The sequence below is a fragment of the Nymphaea colorata genome, chromosome 12 (assembly GCF_008831285.2).
Source record: "Nymphaea colorata isolate Beijing-Zhang1983 chromosome 12, ASM883128v2, whole genome shotgun sequence".
NCBI classification, from domain to species: Eukaryota; Viridiplantae; Streptophyta; class Magnoliopsida; order Nymphaeales; family Nymphaeaceae; genus Nymphaea; species Nymphaea colorata.
The window spans coordinates 4,536,372-4,557,344 of NC_045149.1; the positions used below are offsets into that span (position 1 = coordinate 4,536,372).

The 20,973-nt window shown below is 38.2% G+C and overlaps 1 protein-coding gene across 3 annotated transcripts; it reads right to left on the reverse strand.

Moving 5' to 3' along the window:
• Positions 1-842: 842 nt before the first annotated feature.
• On the reverse strand, positions 843-12,459 carry LOC116266234 (U-box domain-containing protein 33-like). Of its 3 annotated transcripts, XM_031647364.2 has the most exons (9): positions 12,444-12,459; positions 11,882-12,363; positions 8,211-8,332; positions 7,449-7,573; positions 6,573-7,044; positions 5,498-5,650; positions 3,795-4,664; positions 2,709-3,428; positions 843-1,686 (listed from the first exon to the last, which is right to left on the reverse strand). In XM_031647364.2, exons 2-9 carry the CDS (start codon positions 12,144-12,146, stop codon positions 1,504-1,506), a joined length of 2,910 nt encoding a protein of 969 aa, XP_031503224.1. In that variant the 5' UTR covers positions 12,147-12,363; positions 12,444-12,459; the 3' UTR covers positions 843-1,503. The 3 variants fall into 3 exon arrangements, with proteins under 3 accessions (XP_031503224.1, XP_031503225.1, XP_031503227.1); XM_031647365.1 differs by lacking the exons at positions 11,882-12,363; positions 12,444-12,459 and adding an exon at positions 8,618-9,032; XM_031647367.1 differs by lacking the exons at positions 11,882-12,363; positions 12,444-12,459 and adding an exon at positions 8,604-9,032.
• Positions 12,460-20,973: the final 8,514 nt, after the last annotated feature.

The window sequence follows — 20,973 nt, forward strand, 5'->3', positions numbered from 1 at the left end:
GGTTGGTCATAGGCAACGAGGAAACGAGGCAGCCGAGAAGAAGCTCTCCACAGGCCAGGCAAGAAAGAGGAAGGTCATGAACTTCATGCACCATGTGGTTCCTGTGCAGAATTGAGAGTTGCACATTGAAATCCAACCTCCCCCATCCGATAAAAAATCCATGGATTTTTGGACGGAGGTCCGTTTGGCAATTGGTAATTTTAAAATCTAGAGTTTGTTAGCCTAGATTTGAGATCCGGGGGCTATGAAACGCCCCCTAGAGGAGGAACTCCACCCCTGAAAATTCAGGTCAATCATTCTCCTCTAGACTAAATGCCTCCCTATTTTCTGTTCTGTGCCTTCTCCATCCAACTTCATCTGGATTTATAGCTCCATCAAGTTAGGAAGATCCTTTGGCATAGACAAATATAAGGAGCAGGGTGAGCATTCTCATTTGGATGGATGAAACGTGTTGGGCTATTGCCAACTTTGAATGGGTCCAGATCTTACCCATCAGGAGCAGATCCAGATCTAAGAATCCAACACAAACACTCAGTACATAATACTCATAAATGAAGACCTTTTTCTCCGATGAGTCTTCATCATACCAAAGCAGGGCCATCTTTGTCAATTATGCTATATAATGCATTAGATGATGCATTGCCATGGATGACACCAATACGTTCTTGGCTGATAACCTTAGTTGTAGCTATGCAACTTATATAGATCCAGGAATTACAACTGTTAAAAGAAGTGGCTTTTCTTGTTCCTGGGAGTACAACAATTCAGGGTAGAATAAAGATGCCCAACATTAATTATGCCTTACAGTCACTTGTTCCAGTCGGATGTCAACTTAGAACTCATAAACAAATATATGGATCATCCACTTGTTGAAACATGAGAAACATTGTTACATTGAAACACAATACAGTAAGGATCTCCATGACAGTCAAGGAGAAGATGCATCATTAATGCTAATGGGACTTCACTGGAGTATATACATTATGCGATTTATTATGAAACCCCAACTCGGGTAAACACAAATAAGAATGAGACAAGTTGTAACCGTTCATGCACATATAAAAAGCCTAAACACTCTGAAGAATCAGGAGAAAAAAAATCACAAAGAGACTCTATTTGAGCCCTTGACCTCAATAAATTGGAATAGGTGCAGACTAAGTCTTGGATGCCTCATTAGAGAGAGATTGGAGATATTCTCAGCTTCAACCTGTAATGTGATTAATCAAAGACCACGAGCACCTCTATGCTCCATCTGTTGGCATCATACAGCAAGCTCAGCTGTTTAAAAATCAGTACACTTCGTACCTCATGGTCAAGCATGGAGCTGAAAGCTCCATCAGCATCTCTTCCTGACTGTCATGGATGAAAATGAAAGCCTAGTGTGAATCATACCTCAATGCACCTTTTTCTTTCTTACCTTGTCTTCTGACATAATTAGCTGAATCCCAGGAAGCTGTCTTCAGTTCAGAAAACAAGCTGCACAAGTAAAGAAAATATGACCACTCAAGATCTCTGAAGCCATTCCTGGATTGCTGACCTCAATCCATAGTTCGGAATAAGGTACGAATTGCTAAGCCTCAGGTTGGTCATTGGAGAGGTCATGTGGCCACTGTTAAACCATTGGCGTATTGCATCTCCTTCATAGGTGAAACCATCAGCTGCCACATGAGGATCTTGCATGATTTCCTACATTTTCCACAATCAGTGCTAACAGTTTAGATGACCTGGCCACGTAGTATTCCGTTCAAAATTATTAGATGTTCAGGGAAATTTAGTAGTTTAGGTATGGATTAATATAGATAAGAGTTTACATAATATCTCAGATGCTGACTCAAGTCATCCAGGAAAACCTACTGATTTCCAATAGGGTAGAAGAAGGTTATTTAACTAGAAGTCTGAAAGGAGCATGGCCTACACGAATCTTGACCATACAGTTTAACATTTGAAAAAGTGCAGCTGTGTAACATGAATAGGAAGTGCTAATGGTTTGGGAGCTCCACAAAAATTGGATGGATGTGGGTCCACAACCAATTTCAAGCAGCAGGATAGAGAGCTGAGACCAGACCTACCACATGAAGAACCATATCTAGGTGCAATAAGATCACATAAACTAGCTTCATGTGTCGTACCCAGCAAAACAACTTGTGTGCTGTGGTCTCTTGGCTTTTATACATTGAAAATTTTCAGATTTTAGTTGGAACTTGGAACCAAGGTCTGGTACAAAATTTTATAAAGCCTCTTCTGGCTCTAATTCGTCCACCAGCATGACAGTTGGAAGTTATTGCTATGCTAGTGAAACAGAACCTTCTTCCTAGTCCGACCTTTATGTTTAATAAAAGAAACTGCCCATACCAGGCATGAACATGTTGAATCTGACACAGGCATGAGATTGGTTAACAGATGCTAGTCATTTTCCATAGTTACACATTGACCCGCACAAGATCTTCCATGAGACAGGGTATTGGATGCCACTGCCAGCCATTTTTAGAACAACCGCATGCTTCTTCAAGCAGCTAAAACGATAATTGATGCAAAATGTTGAAGGGACCTATGGTTGATTCTGGACAAGTAAAACAATTAAGATCGAGCCACTATCCATTTGGATCCTGGATTAATCCACTGTAGATTGTATATACCTAGTCCATTAACAATCCAAACTACTGTATGCTACAAAAATTGAACAAGGATAGAAAGTACACAATACCAACCTGGGAAATAGGACAAACAAAATGTGCAGGTGGCTCCTTAATGTCCTGCCGAGGGAGGGAAGTAGGCTTATCAACTACTTCCATTGCGGTACTGCTCACTTGCTCCAACACCTTCCAGACTTCTGAATGCATATCTGGCCGGCCCTCCCAAAACACTTCACAACATTTCAATCCTAGATTCGCAAGCTCAACAGCTTCAATGAATGGCCAAACTCCAGCTGTCTGATCAAGGATCATATGCAGTCTTCCAGCTGAAACAGCCTTCTGCACGTACATTGCTATCCTCAGTGCAGGTTTCCCAGTAAGCAGCTGCAAGATGATAATTCCCAAGGAATAAACATCTGATTTGGATGTTGGCAAGTCATGGGAAGTCAGTTCAGGATCCCTGTAATGACTGTTTGCTTCATCGAGAGTTGCGTGCACACGTGCAATGCCAAAACCACCAACCTTAACATGCAAATCTGAATCAAGCAAGATATTGGAGGGGTCTAAATTTCCGTGAACTGCACCAAGGGAGTGCAGAAAGAGGAGAGTAGAGCAAATCTCTGCAAAAATCCTGGTTCGAATATTCCATGGTAGCAGTGGAGTCCCATCCTTTTTGTTCAACCAGTCTTCCAAGGTCCCGCTAGGAAGATACTCATAGATGAGGGCAAGTGCATCAGTGCTTGCACCAATCACATTCAGGAGGTGTGGATGCTTTATCCAACTTAGAATGTCAACCTGATCAGAAATGGATGTTTTGATCTATGAGAAAGTGAGTCATGTTACCATCTAATTCTTAGGTGGATTCGCCAATCAGCCAGTGGTGGATAACAGATTTTTTTCCAGGAGGGGCATTTATAATTTTCAAAATTTCTATGTAGGCCAATTAAAATGTTCAGAATGTTTAACGGTGACATTAATTTTTCAAAAGCTCCCACCGGGGGGTTGGGGGGGAGGAGCGGGTTTCGGGTGCATGGGCCCCTGCGAACCCCCTCTTGGCCTCTGCCCCTGGACTCTGCAGCTGAGATTAATGGCAGTTGCTGATTAGTTAGTTAAATCTAATTAGCTTGCTTGACCAGAAAAAGAAGGGTTATGGAGCCTTACATATGACTGGAAGTCGGATGGACACAACATCTTCTCTGCCTTCAACATCTTGATTGCAACCGTGGAGTTGCAGATCTTTCCCTTGAAGACTGAAGCAAAATTCCCGTCTCCTATCTTATTTGAAGTGCTAAAATTGTCTGTGGCCTTCACCAATTCTGCACTGGAGCACTCAATGAAGCTCTCTACTGATCTGGAGGCCTCCCCTTGTTGAGCTTCTCTTGTGGAGAGGAGCTCCTTAACCTGGTTGAGGGCATTGTCCCTCTGATTCTGCATCTGAAGCTTTTCTTTAAGAATCTTTTCACACCTTTTTTCCATCTCTAACCTTTCTCTTTGGGCATCTTCCTTCTGTGTCTGTGAAAGCAAGTTCTCCATGATAGCATCCTCCATGCGCTTCTGCATGTCTAGCTTTTCCCTAACAGCTTCATCTTTCTGCTTCTGTAATACTTCCTTCTCTCTCTCCAACTCTTCGAGCGAATTTTGCACCTTTCGCAACTTTGTTGCTGTCTTGACTAATGTGTCGTTCCAGTTGGTGACTTGCAATTCTAGTAAAGATTTCTCCTTTGATACAATTTGAAGTTCTTCTTTCATTTTTTGGTGTTGTTCTGCTAGGTGTTTAAACTCCAGCCTTTCTTTAGAGAGTGATTCCTCTGTTTCTTTTCTCTTTCCTTGTTCCATTGCAATTGTAATGTTCAACTCTGCAACCTGATCTTGGAGTGATGATTTCTCAGTTGACATTTTCTGCAACTCTGCCATTGTATTTCCTTGCTGCTTTACAAGTTCATCCAATTCAAGTCTCACTTTTAGCAGTAATGTTTCATCTTGTTTCCTGCCTCTTTTCTCTTCTACAGGTACTCTTTCAGCAGTTCTTGCCTGTAATGATAGAAAAACTGCAGTGGTCATTCCCTGAACTCCTTTGTGAGCCAAGAACTGTCAATTATCTTAAGAGTTTTTAAAACCCTTGCTAGATGAATGCTTGTGTGACTTTAAAAGGATTTAAGGTTAGCTATAATCATGATCGCCATCATGAAAATTTTTCCCAAGTCACCATCAACCGAGATGGAGTTTGCGTTAAATGCACAAAGCCGCATAAATGTAGAACCCACAATTTTTGGGGGTCATTTACCCTGCGTAACCACTGTCGCTCCTAAAAATAAGAACCAACTAGCCAGAAAGCACAATTCTTTAACTTTGGTTTTTCCCATATTATGAGAAACCCAGTTGGTCCAGAAAAAGATCTCAAACTTGATTCAACTAGTAAGAACAAGTAGTCATTTCAAGAATATTTGTGTTCACTGTCATATAATTGCACATGTTTAATGATTTCCCATACTGGTTTCTAATTGATTTGTTTTCTGGTCTCAACTCCTATAAAATTTGACATGGTTATTCTCCAGTGCAAATCTTTGTACACTAGCCGAAAACCCTTTCCTGCAAGAAGGTACATGCTTACGTTTTATACTAAGAACATATTCTCTTGTGAAATTGAAAGCTGCACCTAGTCCTACAGAAAGTTGATTGTGCAAATCAACTAGAAAATACATCTTGTCATGCACAAAAAGCTAATTTCTTGTTACAGTTGGAGGAAGCATAGAATGCCCAAACAACACACCACTTCCATGTTGGTTAGACTCGTAAAAACTCAAGCCCTGCAAGCCTAAAGACCATGGTTGCAGAAAAGATTTTGCATTTTCTATTTAACTTACAGTATGTCTGACATCAAGACATTCCTGCTTTGCTTGATGGCATCGTTGAGAGTCTTGGGACTGTAGAAATACCTGCTTTCTCAGATTTTGCACCTTTGCTGCTGCTTTCTTTAGGAGATCAAGTATTTCTTGTATTTCCTTGTTCTCCAGAATCTAAACACATTCATGATGTCATTATATATATGATCAACATGCAAAACAGGGTCCATTACTCGAACCATGCACTCAGCTGACTTTCAAAGGAAAATATGTCAAACTCGATCCAGAACACATTGAGACACACATATGGAATGTACAACTTATCTACTAGTGTTTGGTAATGTTGCATATTAGTTTTCTCTGTTCATTCATAAATTCAGAGGGACAAGTAGGTCTTATAAATTATTTTACCACTACTAAGTGTATCGTTGAGCTAGGACAGAAAGGTACAGCAGCCTCTCACACTGGTATAGGCCCTAAAGGCCCTTGCCAAGTCTATGTTGTATACATGATTACAATGAGCAGGGCAGGTTGTGGATGTAATTGTGTCCTGATAATTCACTTTGCACATGCTTTCTGCACTCGCAGTGTAGTTCACTGTCATCAATATGCTGCATTAATTCAGTTGTCATTGCAGTGCCCCAACCCTCCTGCATCCCCTTTGCTGAGGAGTCAACTAGAGCTTCTATTTATGCCTTTCACTCTTCAATTTTTTTTCTCGAAAAGTTCCCTACTCCCAATGAGGGTTTGATACACTTCGGTTTAAAACTAGGCTGAACCAATAACTCCAAATGGTTCCCTTGACAGTTTCATGAACAATAATATTTCAGAATAAATGGAATTCTACTGACATTCCAACCACTGAAAAGACCTACTTGAGCTTCTTGGAAATCAATTTTTTTTTTATCTTATGTTTCAGTTGTAAAACATCAACTCTCGAAGTAGCACGTTAAGTGATGTCCCTCTCTGCGGTTCGGCTCTTTCGAATCCTAGCCTGCTTTAGATGTTGAGCTCACCACCTAATCCCTGTAGTCAATTAAACGAGTATCCTAATACCTAGTATGAAATATATGTAAAAGAATGAAGACTTACGTACCTCCTCGACAACATCAGTACAAGCAGCACCATGATCAAGTGGCAGAACCAACTGCACTGGCTGGGATACTTTACCATTCTCCATTGACACTGAATGTGCCATATGGGAAGGCTGAATTGCATTCTCGATAGACAACCTAGAAGCTGGAGAACTACCAGAATCACTGTTTGATATTGCTTCTGGTCTTACGTTGAAGTTCGGGTTACTGGCTGCACGGGTAGACAACCATTTTGACCATGGTGATCTCCGGTAGCTTGGTGACCTGCTTGTAGATCTACCTCTACATGGTGTAGGTCCAGAAGTACTAGTCCCAGTATCAGGTGACAAGCATGTTGATCGTGACCTATGTTCATTTGAGTAGGGTTCGCGAGTGTAGATAAGCTTTCCCTTGCAGACAAATGATATTTGGCAAGATGGCAGGGCATACTGGTTGACATATGCCGCTTTCTTTGAAGTTGGAACCTTCATTTTTCTGCAGACCAATGAGCTATTAGAAGGTGTGAATTACACTGCCGAACTCAACCGATGGCAGGTTTTACAGAATAGATACAAGTCTTGGTAGGAAACAAAGATAAATTTCACGCTCATTCAGTAAACTCTTGATCTAGGTGTCATCTAGATCAAAAGTGTATCACTTAAGCAACTGTAGCATTACTTAAAACTCATGCTGGAATCCAAGTGGATGACCTTGATCCATCTAAGATTCGCAGCCTGAGCCTGAAAGAAACTAGACTTTAGTTCCTATCTGATCCTACCTTGTGACAGTGCCCTGTTATACCTCAGGATCCAAACTGACTATCACTAATACTGGGAAAACTCCAGTTTCTTAACACTGATCAAATCTGTTTCTTGCATATTAAGAATGGAATATCTTACTCTGAATATTTTCGATCAGCAGCTGCTCCCATGACAAGTTTGCTAATTTCATGCCTAGCAATTAATTCCACCACCCCCTGCTGAACATTAGTTTCCGACCTTAAAATTAGATGGCTAGCTTCTACCTGCAAAACCAAAAAGGTGGACACTTCAGCAAGAAGCTTTTCAAATCACTAATTTCACTGACTACTAGTATGCAGCACTAATGGCATACAATTGCAATTTTGGACATTAATGGCAAAAGGCCTTGGATACGCAATGGATCTTGAAGTACTATTTCTGCAGCTGCATCCTGGTCCTTCTTTGGCCAGGATCTGGTCAAGCTTTAACGTTCTAATGTTATGACAACAAACCGTTTAACTATTCCATTATGGAAGGCCAAGGCGATCCGCCTTTCAATATCTAGACATGGCAGTTGAGTATTTCTAATTGAAGGATTTATTGCCTTTTCAAAGAAAGAAGCATTCACATGTTATTGCTCACCAAGTTAAAAGGAACCAATACCAACCTGTTCTGAGAATAGAGCTTGTTATATTGTTTAGAACTTGTAAATCATGTAAAAATAATACTTGCATATAGTGATCGCAGACCTAACTCAACCCAATGAGTTCTGCCCCAGACTAGCAACGAAACGACAGCCTTTTCATTCTTTAAGAAGTTACTTCGTCATTTGCAGACTAAATGCACGAGCAATTGTGAAAATCACACAAGAGAAAGGATCAGCAGTTCTTCGAATGAAAGAGAGTGAGTGAGAGAGAGAACCTTTGACTGATCACATATCTTTAGGTACTGATTGATGTCGTCCATCACCTTTTCCCACTCTATCTGCCTATACGCAACCAGCTCTGCATGTTTCAAGCTGCTTGCAAGAACTTTCCCTCCAACTGCAAGCCAAAGGCCCATCATTGGTATCATGTGATGGTACACCAAAAAGAAAACTCGAAGCAGAGTAAACTGTTCAAACCCATGAATTAGACGTCGCTGTGACAGCGTTCGCTTCTACATGCGTACAAAGTATAAAGGTGAAGTATTATAAATATCTCAGGATGTTCTAAATATAGCAAAAAAGATTGCCACCAACAAATAGGAAATACGAGTTATTAGGTGGACCAACGATGGACGAAATTAGTGGCACTCAAGAGTAAGCTTCAATACTTATCAATTCATACAAGCGAACGTCGCCGGGATGCCTTTTCCGTCGGTGGAAGTGAGACAGCAGGGAAGGAACTGGATGAGCGCCTCAGACCGTTGGTTAAAGTTTGGATTCCCTCTTCATATTTGCAAGATGTAGTAGACGGAAGAAACTGTTTAATTCGGTACCATGGTGAATGACTCTGGCCATCAAATGGGAGATTGGACGTCAAATAACTGCCATAAAGCGTATTCTGAAATTCGTCCCCCGCTGAAAATTTCAGTATTGCCTCCATGCTAACCACGAAACCGTTCATGGCTTTTGTTCCAAATTACTTCTTGAACTTGAACTTTCCCGTCGATGTGAACTCTTGGGGAAGATCAGCCTGTTATCCCTGATTAACTTCTACCCTTCTACTCGGCACCGTTGGGATCCCGTATTTCACTCCGAGAGTATCCTAGATCGGTTAGATGGCTTGCAATTTTGGTTGTAGAATCAAATTTGTAGAATACAAAATTTGACAAGAAAATTCCAGTTTTTTTTTATGTTTATAATCTGGAATTTTGATTTTGGCTTGCAATTCAACTCCTAAACATAGTGAAGTAAAGGCATCATACCTTGTACCTCAATGAAAAATGAAAAAATTTCTACATTGTTGAATCATAATTCTATGATCATAATTCTGGAATTTTGATTTATGATTGAACCATAGTTTTCAAATTATTATTTTTTGTTTGATAACCCAATTCTTATTTTTTAAGAATGAAAATAATAATTAATAAAATTGCATCAATTACAAAAGAATCAAATGCCACACCACCACCCCTTGAAACTCTTAAGAATTTTTTTTGAGAAAATGAGTTTCATATTCCGTTGGTTCCTCTCGCTTTCTACCACAACCGCCGTTATAAGGTCGATGTCATACATCAAAATCCTTGATTAATAAGGGAACAAGATCAGCATTTCTGTTCAATAACATAGCAATGTGTATAATTAACTAACTCCATCTTAGAAATAATCACACGAAATTTCTTGATGGCATTGATTTCTATTTCTCAAACGATAACTCACGATGGGGACAATTGGTTGAATCCAGTGAAACCATTTCATGGAAGTTCATTGATGTCTTCTTTTCATAAAGCAAATCCACTTTTTAATTTTTAAATAATCCGAGTTGCTTCTCCTTCCATTCTAACGAAGGATCCCCCTTTTACGCAAAGAAGACATATCGATAATTATGACCTTACATAAAATTGCCCAGTGATCGCGTACCGCTCCTTCCATTCTAAAGCTTTTGTTGTAAATTGAGATGGAGGTAATGCCCCGCGCTTGATCATCCCCACGAGCAAACGCCGGTTCGATCGTGTACTGACCTTATGAAATTAGCAAGAACAGAAGCGGCCGGGAGCCTAAACCAAAGCTAGTGTTAACAAGACCAGAAAGTCTACGAATGTCACGTTGTAGCCTTTCATGGGCAGAGCTCCACAATAATTGTTTATTCCAACAGCACAAAAGCGAACATTTGTAAGTGATCTGGTTAGATGTAGCATCCCCAACAGGAAGTGCAACATCGTGACGTCTTCAATTGTGTTCATGAGTTTACTCAACTTAATTAGCTTTGAAATTCAACTCAATCACGATAAAGCGAGGCGAGGCGTTGAACCTCTCATGAGGCTAGGCAAAGCGAGGCGTTAATTAAAGCGTAAGCTTATTATATAATATTAATAAAAATAACAGCAAAACTGATCAAAATGACTACAATACTAAGAAGCTCTTTCAAAAGGAGAACAAGTTTAATCTAGAAATAAAGACAAAAAAACATCCACAAAAAAATATATAATAAAAAAGATCATTTGTGTTAATGTAAATTTTTGATGTTTTTATATTTATTTATATAAAACAAAATAATGTAATAAATATTATTCAACTGATTTGGTAAATGATTGAACATAGCTACCATAAAACACAAAAAAAAAAAAGCATGAACTAATGCATTTAAAAAAATTGAAAGAAAATATAATAAGTTAAGGATGCAATTATAAACATTTAGAAAGAGAGGGAAGGAGTGAGAAGGTTCGAATAAAGTAAGCCTTCATCTTTCACAACATTTTCCTCTGTTTTAATTAAATTATTGTTGCTGAATTAGTATTGTGACCACTTCAATAAAGTGTTTACATTTTTAACTATTTTTTATCTTTTGTAGGAATCTTATATTTTCCGCAAAATTTTAAACGATTCTGATTCAACTTATTTGCTGAATCATAAGCCTTTTGGATTTGATTTAAAAAATGATTATGAATTTATGATAACATTTGGTATTAACCATAGAAACGTAATGAAGGAAATAGATGAACACATAATAAACTAACAATACTGCAACACATGGCAACGTGGGAGGAGGACATACATGATACATGTCCTAACAATGGATGAACAGATGAACACGTAAAATAAAATAAACGCATGGATGAAGAAAACGAGTTTGAGTTCACGGTCATTCATTTTGTAAGGCAAAAAGATGGGGCGACGTCAAGCCGTGATGATCCCCACAAGCAAGTAGATGCAATCAGAGGGGAGGGCGGCAAGTCGACCCTGATGTCATCGATGTCCAACCAAATGAAGAACTTCCATGCTCTTAAGATCGGTGATGCTGCCGTAGCTAAGAATCTATCGTCGGTTTTGGAGAAGGAAAACAACTTCACTGGTAAGAGTCCTCGCCAGTTCCATTTCGACGCGATCTCCAAACGATAGCTTAACTCATACAGCCGAAAAAAGAATGACAAAAGCGTGGAGAGAAATCTTCAATTTCACATAAGTGCAGTGATTTGGGATTGAGAAAGGAGAATTTAGGGTATAAACATAGTTTAATGAGAAAAGCCCCCTTACTAATTTTCTTTTATTTTTAATTTTTTAAATTAAAACACTAAATAGACTTGCGCCTCATACATGGAGCGTACCCTTGATGGAGGCGTACGCCTCATTTGGTAGAGGCGCACGCTTCAGGGACGCATGCGCACCTCTGCCTCAAAGAGTTTTTTTAAAAAAAAACTCTTTGAGTCGCAGTTTAGTTTTTTTTGTGTGAAGCGGACGCTTCTCACAACATTGATTCAACCTCCCAGCAACCTAACCGATCGAGTTCTCTCGTGGACATTGCTTTCTCTTTTCGTTTATGGAAACCTTAACTATCTGAATTTGACGAGTCCCCAACACAGTTAAATGAGCATACTGATAATAATGGAGGAATAAAATTCAGAGGAATATTAAATTAACAAGTGTTTGAGAAGTCGGATATTGGGCTTACATGGACCAGGGACCCTCTGAGAAGGTTGGTGGACGTGAAGAATCGCAAACTTAGCTCCTCTAAACGTCTCAAGGCTCCATAGCAGGTTCCTCTTGCTCTCCTTCACAACTTCCCCGACGGCAACGTAGACGACTTCTGCGGCAGCGGCAGAATCATTCTCGACCTCCTCTGTAGTTTCTTCTTCTGATATTTGAATTTCGTTGCTTGGAGCCGAGAAGTCATACAGCCGATCACGCTCCGTCCCCTCGTGCTGGAGAACCCGCATCCCGCGCCCTCAAAAACTTGCGCTTCAGAACGAGCTGTAACTTAATGGAGACCAAGGTAGCTAAGCCGCCCTTGGTTCTTCCTCTCCACAAGAATTAGCTAAGGCTCGGACGTCTCGGAAACAAACAGTTCTTAGAGCAGCCTTCCAGCTTTCAGCAAATCTCAGGCCATTTCTGATCACCGCCCTTCACTATAGAAACAGATCGAAACGCCTTTTCCTGCAAAAAGTTGGTGAAACCAATTTCAAAACTTCCTCGGACGAGATAATATATGTGATTGCTTAGCCATCTAGACCAACCTCCAGGGACTGATCCTCTAGCTCAGAGTCGTCATCTGTAAGTTCCCCACGCTGCTTCTGACCTCTTCTTTCAAACTTTGCTTCGATGTTGGGGTTTCCTGATCTGCCATGGAAATTTCCTGCATTGTCTGTCCCACACGGCCCCCCTCTCCAAGTCAACAAGTTGCTGTCATGAAAATAAACACCATTTCTTGGTGGTAGGCCTTTGAATGCTTCCAGCAAGGTGATGGTTCGTCGGGAAGTTACGGTTAGGCCCATCCATCAGCTATATAAAATTTTATGTTAATCAGTTTGCGGCTTCTGAAAGGTAATTGCCAAAAAGCACACCATAATTAGACGTATACGTACCATTCCCATAAATGTTAATTAAAGTAGAATGACGGGATCTTTCCTAAGATAAAAAGCATACCTTCATTAAAGAAATATGATTTAGAGGTCAATGATCTATAGGGGTTTGACTTTGAACAACACAATTATACATTTTGACTTTTTTAAAATAAACCATGAACTTTAAATGGGATGCGGACATAAAATGAAGTATGATGTAGTAGCCAATTGAAATTTAAATTTTAATAAGAGGGACACCCACATTGAGAAGAGGTATGGAAAAACAGATAGCTACAAAGCTCTCTTTGGAAAATTGGTATATCCCATACCACTTAAATAAGGGACAAAAACTAGGCCTCTTAAATTGTTGGAAAAATTTATTTTAAACAACATATTAACATTTTAATGTGTTTACAAATGCTAATTCAACATAAAATTTATCTGAGTTCAAGCTGTTTTTAAAGAAATCACTGATTGTTTATATTATTATTAAATGTGAAGTCATAAGAGCTGTTCATTTATTAATTGCAACAGAAACATGTTAAACTCAAAATGTTATTAACTTAGTGTATTATTCTCATCAAAACATTTTTAAGATCACAAAAAACAAATACTTTAACAATATTGAGTGGTCTGGTTTTTGTTCCTGACCAAATGGTCTGGGACTCACCAATTATTCAATCCTTATATACCAGACTTGAACGATCTATAGCAATGATTCTAAGGAGATCAAAAGTGACAAATATAAAAGTAACGAAGATAAATGTTTCATTTAAATAAGCTTATTTGTATTTCTTCTTTCTCTCTTTATCTTTCTTCCTTTGAGGAGGATTGCAGATTTTTGAAAAAGCAGCTTGACTTATATATTTGTTACTTAATCTCTATTGTTTAATCTCATCAGAATCGATGTCATCTGTCGAGATGACTCCCATCAACGGAATGTATGGTAACTGTTTGAAATATATATATATATATTTTCAAAATTTTTTGGATGTGGGATGTTGTCGAATGGCTAATTATTGCTAAAAACACTATAAACAATTACTGAAAGCCCAAAAAATGTGACTGCACCATAAACCATCACTATTACTTATGGATGACCTCTTTAGACCGGCGCGCACACACATACACACACGTTGAAATATGTCTAATCCCAAATCTTGTGATATGAATAAAAATTAACAATCTCATTAAAAAACATTCACCACAAGATGGCAGTGACCATCTATAATGTTATAATGGTTTATGGTGCTTTCAACGATCGTTTAAGTATTTTGAATGATAATTTTTTAAAAATTATCGCCATCCGGCAAGATTTAGCATATGACAAATTTGAATCCACTACATATAAATATAAGCACGTAGTTCTGAAAAGTTAGACCATGAGTCCTCTTCTCTTTTATTTGGCTACGGACTCGATCATTTCAAGCCAGCTGGTTCCCCTCCTTGGCAGAGCTAGAATTTTGAGGATAAGGGGCAGTATTTTAAAAGTTTTCATGCCATAAGTGGCACCGGTATATCAGAACAAATAATTGAGAGCACCATTTTAAAAATAAAGAAAAATTATTGGGCTGCTGCGGCCAACTGACCACGCCAACCTAGTTGTGCTAGCTTATTGATTAATACTTTATAAAACTGGTTCCTGCCTTTGCATGGTTTCATGGTAGGTGCGGAGAGAGAAGAAATTTATGACTGAGGGGGCATACATAGTACTTAAGTTTTAGAAGGGCAAAAACATGTAAATGGACAAGATTGGTGTAAAGTATCAACATAAGAATAAGTAATTTCTGAGGGCAACTGATGTCGTTGAAACTCGATTTTCATCTACATCACATTCTCAACGTCGGTAAAAATAGACTTTCACCAATGGCCACTTTTCTAGGTGTCCGTGAATCCACACTTTTTTTGTAGTGCCAGCCTCCGCCCCTTGATTATGTACTCTTTATAATTTGCACCATGAATGCATATTAGTTTTTCTCTTACGAAGAGCTAATGAAACACAAACTAATTAGCATCCCCAGTTACTAGCATTATGGTTAAGGATAATTAACATATACAAAATGGGCTACTGTGTACAACATGGCTATTTTCTTGAATGCAAGCCATCGTTGACGAGAAAAAGTTGCGTGTGCGGTCTACACAGTAAAGAAGCAATGGATATTTTTGTAATTTTTAAAAAAGAAATGTTTTTATCTTTACAAAAAGTTTTTTTTTTCAGTGTAAACTGAAAGTATTTTAATGTTGAACTATACTGACACATGAAAATTTATGCACCAGAATGGTGCATATAATCGAATTTTCCGTACAACCCTCATTATGGTTTTCTCTAATGGCATATATGTCTCTATGACCCTATAAAGGGTAAGCTGGTCTTGTGCATGATCTTGACACAACAAATCCTATTTTAATGATCACAAGAGGATGTTTTCTGCCCTCGTAGTTGAGAACTAGTTTAGCAAATTTGTCGCCCAATCATCCAAGTTATTTGAACAGTGGGTCCCATTTTGCGTGTTAACGCAAAGCTGCTTGCGGTAGCTTTGCAGAAACAAACCGCGGGATCTGCTCAGTTGTATGTCATAATGAACAAATGGTCTTTGCTTTTATATATATATATATATATATATATATATAATATGGCATGTATATTATATTAATTATATTAATAGAAAGACTTTCATATTCATCGGGAGAAATTTGAGTTCCAGCGAATAACAACAGAATAGGAAAACAATGGTTATTGAATGCTGATTTCCACTAATCCGACTTGAGAAAAGATTTGGAAGCAGAAAATCTTCAAATCAACATGGGAATTACGTTCACAAGTCATTCTCGTTCGTTGTAAAAAATGGCATAAAGTTGCATGCATGGTTCGAGAAGCAAGTAACAACTGGAGTTTAGTTTAGGTGGCAATTACATGACCACAGGAAACTTGGTTCACTGTCGAGGAAAGAAAAGGAGAGCGCCAGAGTTGCTGCGGAGAAGAACTCATAAACAACTGCAGCGGTCAACAACAACGCGTCTTGAATATTTGCTCTCATGCTTCAAGGGAAAAAGACAAAAGCGACGACAGACTTGAATCATCCAAGAGCGAGACTCTGTGCCAGATGATAAAGTCGTTCTTCTCACCTTGCCCTCCAATAAAGAGAATAATGCATGCAGGACAGCCAAAGAATTTTTCGTTACAGAAGCTAAACCTGTAGTTTCAAAACTTTGTAGGAGTCAAAATCTAAAATTTCAATTTTTTTATATAGGTTAAACTAAAGTTTGCGGGGTGGAGGGGCCATGGCCCCTGCCGGCCCCCCTGCCTCCCCCCTGATTCTGAATTTCTTCCATGTGGCTGGGATCAAGATTAGTGTACCAATAAGAGTCACTACAACGAATCTGTGAATTGCTCCTCTGGGCATTTCTTTTGGCGATGGCTAGACACTTTGGCACACCCATTGCTATAACTAATGGCTGGCAACCGTTGGCAATGACATGAATTGCCAACAGTCACCACCGTTGGGATTTATAACGATTCCCAGCAGCCACCACCATTGGGAATGAGAGTCCCTAACCGTTGGTAAGTCATATAAGTCCCCAACAGCTTGAATCATCAAAATTTCATAATAATAATTATTTTTCCCATGAAAATGAAAGAATATATATATAGAAAGGGAGAGAGAGAGGTCAAAACATTAGAAATAAATCATGAACTTTATTTATCATATATAGTAAATTTACATGATTTAAACCCAACTTCTTACATTGGTTTGATTGTATATCATAAAATTACATAATTGAAAACCAACTTTTTTACAAAGGACACATTTCCTTCCTTTGCCCATCTATTGGCTTCATCTTCAGCATTCTGTTTAGGGGATGAACGGCAGCAGTTAACTGATGCACAGTCTATAGCCAGCTTTAGAAAATTGCCTTTGCTGTCTTCTTCAATATCAAATGCCAGGGACTTTCCATCAATCATCAATGCAAACACATCTGTATTTTCTGCCAAAGATACCAATTGAAACTTCCCTGCATTTTATCTGCTGAACTACACTGTTCTTTGACGCCTGACAAGGTCCACAAGATTGGCAAGTTCGAAGCTGCAGCTAACAATAACATGAAATAATGTCCTCGTCAAAGGAGTTGGATTAAAAACAAGATTTTATCATTAATATCCCAAAGCAGATGTCTCAATGGATCCCATGCATTAACTCTGCTACCAATGGGTGGACAAAAGAACAAGTGAATAGCAATATATCATGGTGAAATTGAATCAAATGATGGGAATTGTTGATTTACTGTCCATGATTTTGCCTCCCCTCAGCCCCCATCCCCAATAAAAATAGGAGGAAAATAAAAAGCCTACTCACATCAACCAGTGCCCTTCAATGTAACAAGGGAGAAGGAGGTAAAGGCCTATCTAGTAAAACAATTTTCCTATACATGTAATACTTGATGCTCCACCAACTCGCTATCATTATGTGTTTGACTATTTTTAAATCTCCTCCATGTTTTTTAAAACTGGACCATCACACCAGAATTCATATTTCTATGTATTATATGCACTTTTATTCTTAGAATTTCGGAGGGTTTCTTAGAAAAACAAATTCTTCCATGAATGCCCAAGAGAAAACCTCATCAATAAGAGCCTGCTCTTCTGTGAGGAAAACAAAACTTTGACAGAAACAACTCAGAAAGCAAAAAGGAAACCTTTTCTACAGTTGGCACATCTTCACCTTCCCAAGAATCACATCTTCAATATCTTCATCATCCCCTATGTCACACGGATACGGGTACAGGTACGCGGACACGGCAAGTTTCAAAATTTTAGGATACGCAGACACGGTGAATATTATATTCAAAAAATTTAAAAATGATAATAAAAAAAACATAAAATTATCAAATTAATAATTCACTCTTACAAGGTCATAAATCATAAGAAAGGAAGTCTCAAACAAAACATTGTTTGTTCATCATCATTATCTCAACGTAGCTGATCCAGAACCACAACTTGTAGGTTGAGACTGAGACACTGTTTTTCCTTTGCTCGCCAAACTACATTAAACATAATAAAAAGATGGAGAAAACATATAATGAACATAAAATTTATGAAATAAAACAATACAACAAACTGACAAAGTATAAACATGCAGTCACAAAACATGAAGCAGAAGGAAGGCTGAAAACTTGTTCAAGAATGGTAAATGATCGTACTAAACCTTCATAGATAAAAAAGCAGAAGCAGTTCATTCATGTCTAAAAGAATTTTCAACTCATTCAATATCGTGTATCCGTCATGTAGCCAAAAATATATGCATTTCACAATATATATGCATACTATCATGTCATAAACTTCTAAAATTAACATTTTATATGTTAATGCCATCTAGATTGGATGCTATCATGCTAGAATCATTAATTTCTGAGCAACAGCCGAGTTCATCTATAATATCTAGCTGCGATCGACTATGTAGCTGAACCTGCTTATCTCACTTGATTGTTATTATCACGTATTCATCATTATCTAGCATCTTCAACAACAACGAAGGCAAAATCCCCAAATCGGCAAAAACCCCAAATACCAAAATCAAACAAGAAAAATAAAATATCGCACATAGCATTGAAGAATAGGATCCTTAACCATTCTATCTTCAAACCAAAACATCCACAAATCGGCAAGAAATACCCAATCTAAAAAATCCCCAAATCAAAGTTGAAACCCTAACTTCTAATATCAAACAGAATAGAAAAAACACTTACCTCTCTGTCGCCGGCTGCCGCCGGACACCACCGGATGTCGCCGTCGATCGCCGGAGGTCTTCGCCATCGCCCACCATTGCCGAACTGTGCTGCCGTGGAAGTCGTCGAGGGTAAAGGAAGGTCGACCGTCGAGAGTAAGGTGTAAAAAGAGAACAAGGTTTAAAAAGAAAATCGGGTCATGAAAGTGGTTTGGATCGGGTCTGACCTAGACCCGATCCAAAACGTATCCAGCCGTATCCACGTGTCAGGATCCGCGTGTCGACGCCGGTACTTGACCCAAACTGCCATATCCGTGTGACATAGATCATCCCACAATCCCTTTTGTTTTTCAACAAGGTGGGCAGGTAGTGCAGGATCAAAATCCTAAGATTCTGGAAATCAATCATGGTATCATAGTAAGCAATAAATTATTTCAAATAAAATAGCAAGCGACCAACTAACCAGCATTGGTACAATACGCAAAACATTGCAGATCTAATCAAGATAAGAACTGTATTCAAGCTTTATGATTTAAATACAGCTAATTATTGTTGCAGAAACTACCCTACCTGCCGTTGTTCATACGGCTGCCATTACACATCATAAACTAATAGTTGTGTTATGGCTGCTGCAATTATATACCTTCAAATAATAGCTGTTATTAAATAATATTACAGACTTTGTTTGGCCCAGACATCCTCCAGCAACCCTATTCCTTTCCCACAACTAAGTTAGTAGCAAACACATCACGCTGAACCAATAACACAACCACAACTTAACCATGACTATTTGTTTGTTAGTAAGAAGAACAAGGATGCAAGCTCAGCTATTGTTCCATGTATCAAACAACCCAAATTTAAATAATCAGGATTGGTTAATTTGGCAGCTCAAGCAAATCCAAATAACATTTGACTAGAATCTAGTTTAATAAGGTAACTTGTGAGCTCATACTATAAGATTTGCCTTTTTACTACAGATTTCCATTGGTTCTCAAAAATAAGGCTTCATGTGATTGCACATGGCATTGGTGCACCCACTGCAAAGTGATAATTGGCTAAGACTTCTTACCAAATTTTGTAAGAAGTGGATTGCAGCAAGGATTTCTCAAATTAAGCATAATCAACAATCAAACATAAAAAGCAAGTGGATCAAAACACATGAAACACTGATCTATTGGATGCATGGATTTTAAGGGTCCGTTGATGGCCTTCAACAAGTTTTTCTGGAAATTTATTCTAGAAAAGTTATTTCAGTCCAAAAAAAAGGATAATAAGTTACCTTGTCAAAAATCTTGATGAGTTTTGCTTCAGAAGTCAAGATCTTCTCATGTTCCATCAACAGCTCAAAAATTTCCTTAGCTATATCATAATTAAATCGGTTTGACACAAAATTTAATTCTAGGTAGAGTGTTAGGTAGGAAAAGAAATTTGGGACAAAGTTGTGAATAACAAAGGCCAAAGCAAAACCCTTATTTTGTATATTGGAAATCCAAAGAGCATAACTTCAAAAAATTTCAAAAGTGAACTACTTTTTGCATTTTCAATGGCTCTATCCAAAGATTTATCGGCACAACTTGGTCTGACTGTCCTCCACATTGAAGGTATCCTAATACACCTTCATCTCAACCAATAGATTGGTTTAATCCTTTGTTAGAACGACTCATCATTATGGCTAAATGAGTTGGGGTTAGCAGTACTTGCAATGCACAACAATGATGTCATGAATAAAATTAACTATATGGATAAAAAAATGACCATGTACCAAAGGACAGTTCCTGATAAGAACCCACCTCTAGAGTATCCTTTTTCACTTTTTTCAGTATTATTGACAACCAAAAAAATTTGAAAAATGTATGTTGGTTACAAGTCAAAGATTATGCACTCAAACATGTAATAAACTTTCACTCTGCTATTAAGAAAAAACAGCACTACGCTTATAAAATGTCAAAAATTTCAATGTCACCAACAAATAAAAGAAAAAATGATCTCCACTTTTTGCATCATTTCTTAAAAAAATATAAAGTCCTTTCACAAATTGTCTCCTGCTCCGTTTGTTGTTTGACTAGCCAAAGCATATTCTCTGAGACAATTGAGTTGTTGTTTCAAACTAGTAACTTCTTTTTGCAACAATGCATTTTGTTCTTAAGTTGCACCAACTTTTCTTCTACAAACTCTGCCCATGTAGAAGATTCGACAGCTTCCGGCTTATAAGTAAATCGACTTTGTTGTGAATCAAATATGTCTCTTCCCATGACAGTTTCATAGACATCATTAGAGCTCGAGTTGTCTTCAAAATTTTGAGGGGAGCCAAGATTTTGCCCTTTTAAGTTTATCCTTCATATACAAACAATCACATATAATTATAAAAATGCATAACTAGAAAATGAAAAAAAATCTATATGTAATGAAAAATTACATATAATCAAATCTGTAGAGTGTTAATTTATTGAATTTTTATCTTTTTTTCAAGTGTGTCTCAA

Coding starts and splice junctions, on each gene's coding strand:
- LOC116266234 (XM_031647364.2), bottom strand. CDS start 12,146: ATGCGGGTTCTCCAGCACGAGGGGACGGAGCGTGATCGGCTGTATGAC. Junction 7,574..8,210: donor AGATATGTGATCAGTCAAAG/GTTCTCTCTCTC, acceptor TTGGTTTTGCAG/GTAGAAGCTAGCCATCTAAT. Junction 1,687..2,708: donor TTGTTTGTCCTATTTCCCAG/GTTGGTATTGTG, acceptor TGGAAAATGTAG/GAAATCATGCAAGATCCTCA.